At 41.8% G+C, this 14,098-nt stretch overlaps 1 protein-coding gene across 2 annotated transcripts in view; it reads right to left on the reverse strand.

Moving 5' to 3' along the window:
- Positions 1-242: 242 nt before the first annotated feature.
- Pdilt (protein disulfide isomerase like, testis expressed) overlaps positions 243-14,098 on the reverse strand; it is a 29,023-nt gene continuing 15,167 nt past the window's right edge. Inside the window, exons 4-12 of one of the 2 annotated variants that reach the window (XM_028764291.1) lie at positions 12,502-12,635; positions 11,266-11,403; positions 10,113-10,223; positions 9,908-10,033; positions 7,264-7,461; positions 5,204-5,324; positions 2,967-3,145; positions 1,579-1,668; positions 243-642 (exon numbers count right to left, since the gene is read on the reverse strand). In XM_028764291.1, the coding sequence (XP_028620124.1) occupies positions 364-642; positions 1,579-1,668; positions 2,967-3,145; positions 5,204-5,324; positions 7,264-7,461; positions 9,908-10,033; positions 10,113-10,223; positions 11,266-11,403; positions 12,502-12,635 (1,376 nt within the window). In that variant the 3' untranslated portion in view covers positions 243-363. The remainder of the gene's footprint in view (positions 643-1,578; positions 1,669-2,966; positions 3,146-5,203; positions 5,325-7,263; positions 7,462-9,907; positions 10,034-10,112; positions 10,224-11,265; positions 11,404-12,501; positions 12,636-14,098) is intronic. The other variant, XM_028764290.1, reaches the window with a different exon arrangement.

A 14,098-nucleotide genomic window follows, 5' to 3' on the forward strand; every position in this document is an offset into this window, starting at 1 on the left:
TCTCAAACTGTGTGTTTCTGACTGCTTAGTCAGTCTCTTTGTGCCTCCGTCTCTTCATCTGTAAATGGGGACAATGCAACTGGCCTCTAGTGATGTTCTGAAAGTCAGTGAGGGCCCAGGAAATTACAAACACTCATTCAGTATTGGCATCCTGGCTCCCCCTGCAACCCTGGCTGAATTCCAGACCAAGTGGCTCTTCCAGTTGGAACCAATCAGGAAAAAGAGGAGATGAGCAAAGAAGATCAAAGACACTCATAAGGCTTTATTGCCTAGCCATTCACCCACCCACCCTACCACTCAGTATATGGCATGGTCAGAGTAGATTCACTCAGAAACTGATGTCAGGACCTGGCTTGGGAGAAGCTAAAGTTCTTCTTTGACTTTCAGTTTTCTCTCTGGTTTTGGCTGTTCCTTTGGCAGAGCCTCCTCCTCCTCCTCCTTCTCAGTTGTTTCCTTCCTTCTCTCCGGCTCTTCCTGCTTGCTTACACTGCCCGGGACAGCAGACTCTTTGGCTGGCCTGTTTTGTTTGGTCGTGTCCTCTATCTTGGGCAGCGGCTTCTCAGGTAACTTCTCTATGAGCTGTATCTCTGGCTCAGCTAACACCTCCTCCTCTTCTACTTCATTTTGCTCAATGTATAATAGCTGGTTAAAAACAAATGTGGGAATGAGAGAGGGAAGGGAAGGCAGAATAAGGAAGTACGTGTGAACATTGTAGTGAAAATCAGTAATTCTGTTCTAGGTCAGCCCAGAAAGAATCATTTGTGGCTTATGTTTCCTCAGGGATAAAGATGATAACGTCCTATGGGTTTGACCCTTTTGACAGAGGGCACACTTCTTCTATGACAGGTGTGGCTGCCCAGTTCTCAACTCCAGGACAGATCAGGTGACTTTGGCTTAGTTAATGAGATCCCTCTCTAGCGTGCATATTACAACTACTGAGAAATGGATCTTTTCTTTCTAAACCGGGAGGAGGTAAGTTTGGAGCCATGGGGGTAACATTTACCATCCATGGAGAAGTGACTGCTTTGAGAAAACTCCCAAGACAGAAGAAAACAGGAAGACAGGAAGCAGATATGGCCAACTGGGTCCAGATGTGAGAAAAGTCCTACTAGGTAAATGGGATAAACACCCACTGCTGTTGAAGCAGACAAGGTGGAGTCTTTGATATTAGCAACAGAAAGCATCCTAACTGATTTAAATGGCACTTTCTAGAAGGTGGCATGGTTTGGAGAAAGAGGAGACTGTGGTCACATCTATCAGGACAGCAACTGCAGAGGGCAGACTCCCATCAAGACATTTGATCACCGTCTCAGGAAAGTGACAAGCAGGCCAACCATGTTGAAGTCTGTATGTCACTTGAGAGTCTGTTATCTGATGACTGCCGTTTCTACTTCCTTGTCACAAGTTCCCATAAACTAACCAGTGAGCTCACTCAAAGTGGGTGGTTGTCCAGGGCAGCCTCAAAGCCATCTCCAGAGAGAATGAGATAATAGATGGACCTTGTGGTATAATTTTTATATGGGCTTCCTGGTAATTGTGTGGGGGAGAGAAAACCCAGCCTGTATATGTGCGCCTTACCTCATCTTCTTCCTCAATTCTAACCTTGACATGGCTTTCCAGGAAGTCACAGAAGCCCTTCATGGTGTGCTCTCCTTTATACATGACAGCCTAAGAAGACGGCAGAGCAGGATTAAGATGGGGGCTTCTTCCTGTAAACTGCTCATAGAGGATTACAAAACTAAACCCAGGAACAAATTCCTAGCAACCTAGACCTACCAAAGAATGCCTTAACCTCTGTGAGCTTCCTTTTCCATGGCTCTGAAATAAGGATAAAATCTCTCTCATTGGAGGACATGAGGAATGGGTCATCTATGAACTACAAAGCCATACTTTATAGGTCTAACCCCTGGCAGGATTACTTACACATGTGGCCTCCTTACTGAACTTCTATGGCATTAACTCCAAGAGCTTCCCCACAATGTTGTTGGATTAAATGAGCTAATATAGAAAATGTGCTTAAAGCAGTGCTTGGCTCATGTAAGTCCCACATACGTTTGCTCTTATGAGTAGCTGGTGTTAGGAGGATTCAGCAAGCATTCCTAATGGTTCCTTTTCCTCTGTGGGCCTTTAAGGGGGCTTTTCAATCATATAACTTAAGATTGGTGGCTCTTAGCCCCATCCTGTCAATCTAACCTCATTTTCTCCAGCTTCTCTATAAGCATCTTCTGCACTGGGATGCTATCAAATGTACTCACAATGCTCTGGTCATCCTGCCCAACTTATCACTTACGCTATACATCCTACCTGTTGAACTCACAACCCCTCCTTTAATCAAATTTAAATCTCCACTATTCTCCAGAGTCCCAAGTCTGCATGAAGATTTTAGCCATATCTGTCCTCCAGATTTTTCTCCCCTTTGCATATATAGATGGACCTATGTCATTATGACTTTTCTTCCCTCTCAATCTCTCATCTCTGGAACAAGGACCTTGCCTCATGCCTCTTTGATAGATATCCTTTTCCATCTACCAAAGTCCCATAGAGAGTGTGTTCCACCAGCCCTGGTGACAGTCGAACAAGACCTAGGATTTCCAAGTGTAAAGAGGATTATTGATGTCCAGCATACATTCTTTTATCCAATAGCATTCCACCCCAATATTCCTGTACAGACGTCCTTTCTTCTCTGTAGTCTGAACTACAGAGAGCTCAGCCTCAATATTAGAGGTGACTCTGTCCAATCAAAACATCCATTTCCAGTTGACATGGTGATTGGTCAACAATAAGGGCTTCAGTAAGTTGTACACAATTGCAAGTCTTAGAATTTGTGTGGCATATGCTGGAAAATATTCCACACCCGAATATGAGAACATACTAGGAACTGGAGAATACTAGGCTCAGCTGGAGAGAAGCTGCGTTCCTGGTAATGACCTAGCATTTTCAACTGTGTGGTCCCAAGAGTCTCTCACCTCTTGCGAGTCAGTAGGGAAAAGCCTGAAGAATGGGTACTGTTCTGGGTTTGCCAGCTGAATGTCATTTGCTGTTATGTCGATCTTGGCGACGATGACTGTGGAGTGGTTTTGATACTTTATGCCCAACTCTTCCAGCAGTGGGAATAGCACCCTGCATTTCTCAGACCACGGTGCATCTGGAAAAGAAGGATGTTTCTCTGCTCCTGCTGTCCAGGACTCTGAAAGCGCCTGTTGTATAGCAGCAGGATCGTCTTCTTACCATGTGTTTGCTCAGCAGGCTACGACATAGCTTATTTTTATATCTCAGTATATGATCGCTATTAATTCAATCAGAATAAAAATTAGACCTAGTCCTTCTCCTAGATACTAACATTTTCCATGCATTAATATGGTCTTTAAAACAAAATAAAAACTTTCCTTTTAGAATAGTGTTCCACTGCAGCTGAAGAGAAAACCAAGGAAAATAGCTATGCCGTTGTTATGTTCAAGGGAAAATGTTGTGTCTAACACAGAGGTTAAGCTACCTGCCCAAGGTCATCCAGAAAACTAAGCAAAGGGAATAGGAACTGAAGACAGGTCACTTGGGTTTGATTGTACTGCAAACACGGCATAGTATAAAGTTACATAACATATATTATGTAACAATTGAACATGCCTTTCAGTCCCTTGGAAGAGAATATGCCCAGGAAACTAAACAGGTATGTCTTAAAATTGTGACAACTACCCTTGGCAGGGGACACTGGCCTTTCTTGTGGAAAGTTCCTTGAGCTTTGAGTGGCCCAGACAGCTGGCCCTTTGGAAAGAGACCAGAACGGAGATCCAAAACAGGGAAAGCCAGACCTCACTGGTTTGCCCTCATCTGAAGTTCAGAACTTAGAAGTTTCACTCTGTGGGAGGAATGGCCTCAGAGGCCCTGACATTGTATTTTTGCAAGCTCATCTATCCATTTATCAACCAAGTACCCCTGGTGACCAAACCTCCTGCCTGCAGCACCCAGACACCCGCTGGAGCCTGATAGGCCCTGGCTAGGAACATGGAGAGGACTATAATGGCTGAAGCCCCAGGGTGCAATCCAACAGCCCTGCTTCTAAGAAAACGAAGCTGCTCTTGCCTTTCATCAGAAGCAAATGAGTGTTCTCAGAACGCTGTGTGTCCGGAAGTAGAGAACGGCTTCCCCAGCTCAGCGATAAAAGGGAGCAGAGAGCTATGACTCAGCCTTACAGCTCTCAGACGAACTGTCAGCTGGCAAGTGTCTGCTTCACTGAGATTGTGAAAGGGTGTATGATAGACTCAGCACAGGGATGGCTTTACTTGGGCTCTTAGTACTTCTTGTGTGACTTTGACCTGTATTATGGAGAAAGTCAATGTGCCTTCCCTCACTGCCTTGCTACACTCAGGCCTAGCCTGGTGCAGAAGCTCACTAAATGTAACCTTTGCCTGTGTGAAGTAGCTTTGGAGTCACCTTCTGAAGTGTCTCATGGTAAGAAGGCTCTAGTTTGGGAAGGCTGATGTATAAACCAGAGATGATGGGTAAGGACCACCGTCCTTAGTCGGCAGTGGAAACAATGATGCAGTAAGAGCAGTCATTATTTGTGGAGTGCTTGCAACATGCCATATACTATACAAAATCCTTAACACGAAACATTTGTGCCCCTACCTCACAGGAACATTGGATGAATCAGATAAGGTCCGAAGTAGGGGAATTACGGATGATAGTATGCATATAAGTGCTGGAGTCAGACTGAAAATGGTCAAATCCAGTTTCTAGCACTTACGGAGTGATACTGAGAATCATTTTTGGCTGAGATTCTGTTGAGTGATCCATACAGGGAAACACAGCAGTAGCTACCTACTTTCAAGAGGATTTGGTAGGTAATTAATTGATAAAGAACGGCTTTATTACATATACAGTAATATACAGTGAAGCAAGCCTGAGTCCTAACATACTGTTGCATTCAATAAAGCCATGGTAGCCAGCCATGTTACTACTGCTACACACTGCCATAGGTCTGGATTAGGTGGAAAGTATTCATACATGGGAAGAATTAATTTGGGGCATCAAGTTGCCCATGGCTGCTGATATCCTGAACTAATCTTTTCATGAGTCAGGAGATAACCCTCACCATGGTTTTAGAGTTTATGGGCTTAGAGACTGCACTGCCCAAGAATTCAGAAACAATACTTGAAAAGTATTGGAGCCCTTAGACTTTCATTGTCTCTATGGAGATACTTACAGAACATCACAAACACGTCCTTTTCCTTATCAAAGACAACCACATTGAAGTTTTTCCCCACGAGCTTCTTAACTGGCCCTTGGTCCCAATATTTTGGAATCTCTTCACTGGATTTGTGTTTCTAGGAAACAAATTCAAGAGGTCTAAACACTCCCCACTATGGAAAAGAACAAGCAACTGGGAATCCCCACCTCCACCATAAGCAATGAAAGGCTTTGCCTTAGAAAGACAAACTCTTAAAAGGATTTGCAATGCAGATATACTCACAAACCCAATGATAGTTCTGCACTATCCAGAGCAGCCTGAGGTCAGGGTGCTGAGGGGGAGTCAGAGCTCTGGACTGTAATTTATCCACATACAACTCTTGGGATTTTCAGATGACAGTGGGACTCATGTCATTAGCATCTCAATTAGACTGTTCAAAAACAATGACTGTCCTCATTACTATGAAAGTCAAGACCGAGGTGTTTCTTTGCCAGTGTCCCCCAAGTTCATCACTACTTTCCCTCTTGGCTGTCTTTAGCTATACTGATCATCAGTTGCCCCAAAGCCTAAGCCACTTTTGACCGGTACCTTCTACCCACTGCCTGGAAGCCTTCTCCAAGTTCTACCCTCTTTCTATCCAGTTAACTCAAATTTATCCTTCAAGATGTTCTTCAGAGAAATGCTTTGGATTTCCCAAATTGTATGAGGTCCTGCTACTGTAAGTTCTTTGAAATGTTCCCTTGTGCTACTTTCAGAATTAATATTTGCTTCCTTTTCTCTATTTTTCTGCCATACTAGGTAGAATGCCATAAAGGACTTCTTTTCTTCTTTCATCAAGTGTCTGCATGTAGAAAGACCTCAGGAAAGAATTTGCAAATGGATGATGGAACTAATAAATTCAGCAGCTGTTCTGGCTTAAAGAAAGTTTTAGGAATATTAGAATTTGTTTTTCTGTACTATCACTGACTTCTGGGTATCTGTTGAGTCTATACCCTCTCTTTTCCATTTCCTTGTGACTACCCTAGTCTAGCTAGCCTGTGTTTCTCACATAGATTCCCTCTGAATTTCCTTCAAAACCTCACTATGCCTTTCTTTCCTACAAGACTCTCTTTTTTACCATGGAGATCTGGTTTCTCCTAGTATATGGAATGCCAAATCTTTAATATGCTTATGAAGTCCTTGCTGTCTGGCTTCTGTCAAACTCTTTAGCCTTCTCTTTAGTGATGCTGTCCCTCCCCTACCACATAGCATCTAGAAATGACTTGAAGGTGCTTTCACTGGAAGCATAAAGGTGGGGGGGGGGGTGCGGAAACTGGCCATAGAAGATGAGCTATGATGCAAACAATAAAGAATTAGGAATAGGCAGATCAGACAGAAATCACTGGCCAGGTGGGGGATCTGTGTTTCAGGAGCACACACAGGAGCACAAGAGGACATGTTGGATTTTGCACGTAACTGGAGTGAAGATAGAGCCTTGGGACGGTCTCAGACATATTGTAGATGTGATAACAGAACGTGGCGATGCTCCTACAGTTAAGACTTCTCTTCCCTTCTTGGTGCATGGCTAGAGGGCTGAGCTGAGAGAGAAGGTAGGAATGGGACTGAAAGAGAAATTGACCTAAAACTAACGAGGTAAAAACTTTAAATTTATACAGAGACGCTGAGACCTTTTGTGATAGAGAGAGGTTTTGTTGGTATGTCCACAAGGTCTGTCAAGCTCTAAGGCTAACTCTTGGCTGCTAGTTGTATAGAACTCCTTCTCTCCTAACCCTAGGTCAAAGGGATCTTCTGAGAAGAGGCTGTAAGGATGAAGTCCTCCTTTAGATGACAAGTCAGCTCTCTAGAACAGCTGACCTTCTCCTGGGAAATTTTTTATGACTGAAGAATTGGCAGCATATCTCCAGCTTCAGAAGAAGCCGCAAGCTACAGTGATTCATGGGGGGAAATGAAGAGACTGTGTCATGTTGAACCTTGGGTTGGTCTCTGTTCTGTCTCTTCCTATAGATGAACAAACCCAGCAGAACTGTAAGGAGGCACTCAGGGTCTAGTCACGACTTACCTGAGAGCAGGCTTACCTTGGCAGTTTTGCTGAGGAAGCTGTTGCAGAATTTCTTGAGGCTTTCAAAGGTTATGTCATCTGTGGGCATTTTATACCTGACATCAGAGCTTAAGTTCAGGATTTGAACAGATGGGACATTGACTTTTGAGATCTGGAAGTACTCAAAGACTCGTTTGTTTTTAGGTTCATCTGCATTCACAAGGACGAAAAGAATCTGCCAAATCAAGCAAAACTTCTTGAGGTTCTGGACCCCTCAGATCAAGGGAAGGGAACCACTGAGAAGCTAGGAACCAATGAAACTCAAATAGTAAGGACTAGGGAGCACCCCCAGGCAGGCTCACTCCTATACGCAGGAACAGATAGGCAGCCTCCTCAGCCTAGTTTTTATGCTGTGCCTAATCCACATAGCTTCAGGAAACAAGCAAGTCTTGAGCATTCATCCTCGTTCCATGCCTTGTTTCCTCATCTGTAAAATGCTGATCTTAACCATTCTTGCTTTAGAGAGTTATTTTAAGAATGTGCAAAGGCCTGGCTTAGTGAATGGCAAGTGGAAGAATGTTTCCCACATATCAAATCAAAATTACTCTATGAAGGAAACCTGTAATCCATTTATTCATTCATTCACACAATAAATGTTCATAGAATACCAAGTACACATTAAACAGTTCACTGACACTCGTGCTATATGGGGAAGATGGATCTAACATCCTAGTGGAGGACACAGATAAGAAGCACATTCAGATAATGACAAGTGAGGGTTAGAAAGCACACATAGTGGTGGGACAGAGAAACCATGCAGATAAGGTGAGACTCAGAGGCTCAGAGAAGTGAGCGAACCAGGAGAAAAATCCGTTTCTGCAAACAGAACAGGGAACAGCAGGCTATCAAGTAGAAGTGCAATGCAAAGGAAAGAAAGCTCTAGCATCAAAAAGAACATAGAAATTAGAATGTTCTGGGACGGAAAGGCAAGCAAGACACCAGCACTATGATGGAGAGCATAGTGGGGGATGAAATCAGACGCTATGAAAGTAAAAGTGGAGATCAGAAGTCCAGTAAGAAGCTTGGGTCTGATTTGATGAGAATAAAGATGGTATCGAGTCAGAGAGCGTTGAAGTGGAAATTTGCAAATAATTAGTTGCAAAGAATAAGCAAGAATGAATCTAAGGAGGTGAATTAGAGGCTTCTCTAGACATCTGTTGTCACATACTCTCAGGTCATTCATTCATCCAAAGTTGGCCCACAAGAGACAATGCACCAATCTTCTGTGTTCTATGGAAGCTATAAAACAAACAAACAAAAAACAAACCAAAACAAAACACGAGCAAAACAGAACAGACTGTTAAATTATTTTGAACACATCCAATAAGTACCAGTTATTTTTATGCCCCAGATACTTGAGTAGGCATAAAGTGGTAAGGTTTAGTGGGACAATATTACTCAAACCCTTTATCTGTAGTTCAGTAATGACATTTTGAGATGCTCTCTGATTGTGGCAACAAAAATTTAGAACTCCATCTCCTGATCTATTCCAAAATAAATTCCAGTTACATTAAAGGATTAAGGCCAAAAAAATGAGGAAATACAGTTGAAGGCCAGCAAGATAGCTCAGCAGGTAAAGAAGTCTGCTGCCAAACCTGGCAACTGGAGTTCAATTTCCAGGACCCACATGGTAGAAGGAGAGAACAGACTCCTAACAGCTGTCCCCTGACACCCACACACATACTGTGGGATACATATCCCCATGTGCACACATACCCACACACTAATAATAATTTTTTCTTAAAAAATTAAACATGGTTAAGTATTGATTATTATAGCTCATGAGAAGTCAAAAGAACCATCAGATCACAGTCAGTCACATTAAATATGTGAAAGTATAACACTGAGAAATGAAATAGATTAATACTGGCAAGAGGTATCTGTTATTGGAAGCATCTTTTGGAAAACTAGTGTGTTTATACTTCAGTGTCTTTATTCTGTGTTTATGCTTCAACATTATCATTTAATTTCAGAATAACTTTAAATGAAAAACAAAACAAACCAAAAAACCTTTCACAGTCCAGACGCAGTAAGTTGCTACACATAGGCAGAGGGATAAGAGGTGACCTATCATAGCCCAGCTGTAGTAAGCCATTATACATAAGCATAGGGTATAAGTGATGACCTTTCATAGTTCAGATGTAGTAAGTGTGCTACACGTAGTCATAGGGATAAGAGATGACCTTTCATAGTCCAGATGTAGTAAGTCATTACACACAGGCAGAGGGATAAGAGGTGATTTCTTTCCACGGATGCTACTGATAGCAGTTACAAGCACTGAGAAATATGCTTTAGCTCATTGATTTGAGAGTGTATTTTCTACACTGAAGTCAGAGTCTCTGTAGAACATAGACTTGAAAGAAATACCTTTAGAATATTTACTAAGATGAATGAAAGACCATAGACTTGGCTCCTCACAAAGGAAGAATGAGACAGGCTCATCTAAAATAAAATAGTAAACATTATGTAACATTGATATATAAATTGTGAGCTATCTATGCAAATTATATGCACATAATTCCTGAATTAATTTATAATGAGTAGAAAAGACAACTACCCTCAGAGTGATGCTGCTCTCGGGTGCCATTAAAGAGCTTTCAGCAATGAGATCAGCTACAAACCTTGTTCTGGAATTCCTTTGAAATTTGTCTGTAATGCCGGATTATGGTGCTGTACGGTTCTGAGTTTTTGGAGATAAACAGCAACATGTGATTCAAGACGTTCAGTTCATAAATCAAGTCCTTATTCTGAAATGGCAAGAGAAGAGTGTCATTCAGAGTACACGCAAGGGTCCCCGCTGTCCTCCTGGACCCCTTTGTCACAGACCTCAGAGTTTAATTCAATCACAAAGCCTGTGAGCTGCTGCTTTATGACTTGATTGAGGAGGTCTTTGTTTGTGCTGTCGTTGATAAGCTCTTGACGTTTCATGACTCTTCCCTTGAGCCAGAGGAAAAGCATGTTAGATGGCGGTAGCTTTCATCATATATACACCTAAGAGATGTACATAGCACAACCCCACCCCACCCCCATCCCCACCCTGGCATGAAAGTAAAGCACAGAGGATATTGTTAGGAGTATACATAACCCAAGCACTTAATAGATATGAACATTGAGCAAATCAGTCTGTGTGTGTGATAGAGAATGTGACTGGCTGTCGGCAGCTGCTGTGCTCTTGGTGGAAATCCACCAAGATTCTTGAACTAAGACTGGAACCATGACATACTGCCACCAAACAGTGGCTGAAGGCATCAGGGATACAAAGGCAAACCCAGAACCAGAAGATCAATCCCAACCCTGGAGCCAGGATTTAAAACTACTCTAACCATAGTGTTCAGTGCTTAACTGTTTTACATATACCTTCTTATAACATTATATGGACTGAGAAGGTTTTACATATGCATTTAATTATGTGTGTGTGTGTGTGTGTGTACATATATATAACTAAAGAAAAAGAGATCATGAATTTGAGAAAGGAAAAAGAGTACACATAAGGGGTTGGATAGAGAAAGGAAAGGGGTAAATTATTTAGTTATAATTTCAAAATAAAAAATATAATAATAAAATTAATTCTTAAATAAAATACATCTCTATGTTTGTAGGTATAATACAGAATCCAAGTACTTAATAAATGTATTTATCATTAATAAATACAAAAATACCTGGAACGTATTTTCCATAGTTGCTATTTGGCTTTTGATTTTATAATCGGTTTATTCTGCAGAACTTTAGATATGTAGATAGAATACAGTTAAAAGAAGTTTAATAGGGTTTGTGAAGGGACTTCCCAAATTCCATGTATGATAGATACTGGCAAAGGCAGAGAAGCTGGGAAGTCTGGGGACCCAGGAAACAGATTTCTCACAAGTCAACTAATACAGTGACACTTAGGTCATAGCTAATGGAACCACAGCCTGTTCCCAAATGCTGTTACTTAGTGTGAAGTGAAAGGTCCCTCATGACCGTTAGGGCCAAGACCTACCATTTTAAACACCAGGACGCTGTCAAGGATCACATGGAATCGTCCAAAGGAATTTTTTATTTGTATTGCTCCAAACGTTAGTTCTGGGAAGTCCTTGATGGTGTCATAAAACAATTCTGCCACTTCTTCCTCTAAATCCTGTTTGGAAAAGACCATCGCATGATTCTCTGGAGGAGGCAACAGTACCTGGCTAATTTGAGGGGAATGTAGAAAGAATACTCCATCTATGCCTTTGTTTTTCTAAGTTCTGGGGTTTTGCTAGGTGATCTAAGTCTCCTTTCATGGATGTTTCCCACCTAGACTGTTCCTCTAGCTATGACTGAACCACACATGGCAAATTCTCAGAGAGCAATGGCAAAAACAGTGTATCTTCACTTTTTCCTATTATTAAAAGTTGTTCTAACCCATGAATTAGAGTATTTTTAAAATTAACTTCTGAATCACTTTCAGAAGTGATTTGATTTGACTGTACACAACAGCAAATGTGAATTGTTACTGAGATGCAGCTGCACTTCTGGCCTTTGAGGTTCAGCATTCAGCATGAAAGACTATTTGGGGCAAAAATCCTCTTGGGAAAGCAGAAAAGAAAGAGCTCTCCACACTCCTCATGTAAATACGATAGCAAAGACTGATGCCTATTGAGAGATGAAGAACTGTCAATCCAAAGGAAATCAGTCAGGGCACATGAAAAACTCATTCTCCACAAGCAGACATGCTTGGTAACATTTATAACCGTAAAGAATAAAATCAATAAATAGTGATCATAAGACATTTCATAGTCACATTTAAATTATTTATGTGCTTTCCCAAGCATCTTCCCCACTGGATCTGGATGAGGATTGATCCCTAGAGACTGGCTTAGCCTAAGCATTTGTTATTCTTAGGCACCTGTTAGAATTATAGTTAAAACCATGCTCGAGCCAGAAAATAAAGACATTTTCTTAGCTTCTGATATTCTAAATAGATCCTCCAGAGTTCCAGTGTTAAAACCAACTAAATAGGGATGTCAATTTCCTCCTACTCTCTCCATTTCTTTTTCCATCCTCTAACTTCTAACATTTCAACTTTTATGTTCTCTTTCTTCATTTGAACCAGGAGCTCTCTGGAAACACCAGCTCAGTGAATGGGAAGATTGAGCAAGGACCCTGTCCAAGTTAGAACCCTCCTTCCCCCAAAACCTCCCCACACACAGTGTTCACCACTCGGAAATAACCTCCCACCTCTCCACCCCAGTACCTGGAAGAAGCCAACGATGACCAAGGGCCTGGATTTCACAAAATCGGCCACTTCGTCGCTGTTGTTGAACAAAAGTGCTTTCTTGCTAATTTGTCTTCTCAACCAAACAACCAAAGCTGTTGATTCAACCACATCTGAAGAGAGACAATTAAATGAATACATCAGAACATCCCTGAATTTAGTGAACAGAAGTGTCTTGTCTTGAATCCCATCCTTTGCAGGTTAAAGGTGGTATCTCGGCTTTCTTTTTTCTCCAGAATTCCAAGACATGAATGTATTAACACCAGCTAACTGTCCGTAACTTCTCTCCACAGCCAAGACCCAGTACTGAATATTGTGCTTATATTAAACCTTCACAGCAACTCTTAATTCCCATTTTGCAGATGAGAAAAGCAAGGTTCAGCTTGTCAACAGCCAGCCCACCGAGGAATCTAACCTGAGAGGAAGTATCCTCAACCTTCTCTAAGGTGATAGAAAAATGAATTGGTTTTCTTAAAATAGAAATCAAAAGATCACATATTTCTGTAAATTTGGGGAACATGCAATTTCTGCATCCATGATTCTAATACTTTCACTGAGACCCAAATATCCACTAAGGTTCCAGGATCCCAGCTTCCATCATTCAGCTGCCGCATGGAGGACTCATATTTGTCTGGAAAGACATGTGGCACCAGAATGGACACATGGCTGTGTACAGATAGACATGTCTTTCCTAGGAACATTAATTTCACAAGACAAAAAATGAGGTAAGTTCTTGTTTATGTCTGTGTCTGGTATAAGGTGGAAGAGAAAATTTTAAATAATTTTTGAATAAAACAGGATCTCTTTTGAATAACTTTGAGATGCAGCCAAACCATCATTTGTAACTCATTAATTCCGTTAACTATTCATTTACTGGACATCTGTGCATTGACTTTCCTTCACTGTATTAAGGTGCCATACTTGCAGATGTTGTCATGAGTAGAACAGAAACAAATTACCTGGGTTTTTGAAGCTCCTATATGTTGAGGAAGACAATAGTCAACTAATTGCCCAAACCAGGGTATAATCACACCCAAAGGAAATGTTTGGAGCAAAGTTATATGAACCTGTAGCAAAAATACCTGACCTGGAAACAAGATCGAGAAAGGTTTCTTACAGACAATGACATGGAGTTGAAATCTGAAAAACGTCCAGGATGAAAGCAGAAAGCATCAAGGAAAGGAAAGCCTCCAAGTTAGGGAAAAAGCCAGTGCAAAGACCCTGAGAAGAAGCAGAACACCCGTGCAAAGGTCCTGAAGAAGGACGAGTTGCCTTCTAAAGACTGAGCCGTCCAGCCAGAATTCCAGAGGCCACAGAAAGAGACTTTCAGTATCTTAGTTATGGTTTATGATAAAACAAAAACAAAACAAAAATCCTCTGGCAAAAGGAACAAAAGGGAAAATCGCCTGTTCTGGCTCACAGTTCAAAGCAAAGCCTGTCACAGCAGGAAAGGCAAGGTGGTGGGCAGGAGCTGGAAGCAGCAGAGAACACTGAAGGTCAGTGCTCAGCTGCCTTGCTCCAGTTCTCTTCCTCTAGTGCCTGTCTGGGGAAGGGTCCCGCCCTCTAGTGCCTGTCT

This window comes from Grammomys surdaster, unplaced genomic scaffold, assembly GCF_004785775.1.
Source record: "Grammomys surdaster isolate TR1022 unplaced genomic scaffold, NIH_TR_1.0 142, whole genome shotgun sequence".
In the NCBI taxonomy this organism is placed as follows: Eukaryota; Metazoa; Chordata; class Mammalia; order Rodentia; family Muridae; genus Grammomys; species Grammomys surdaster.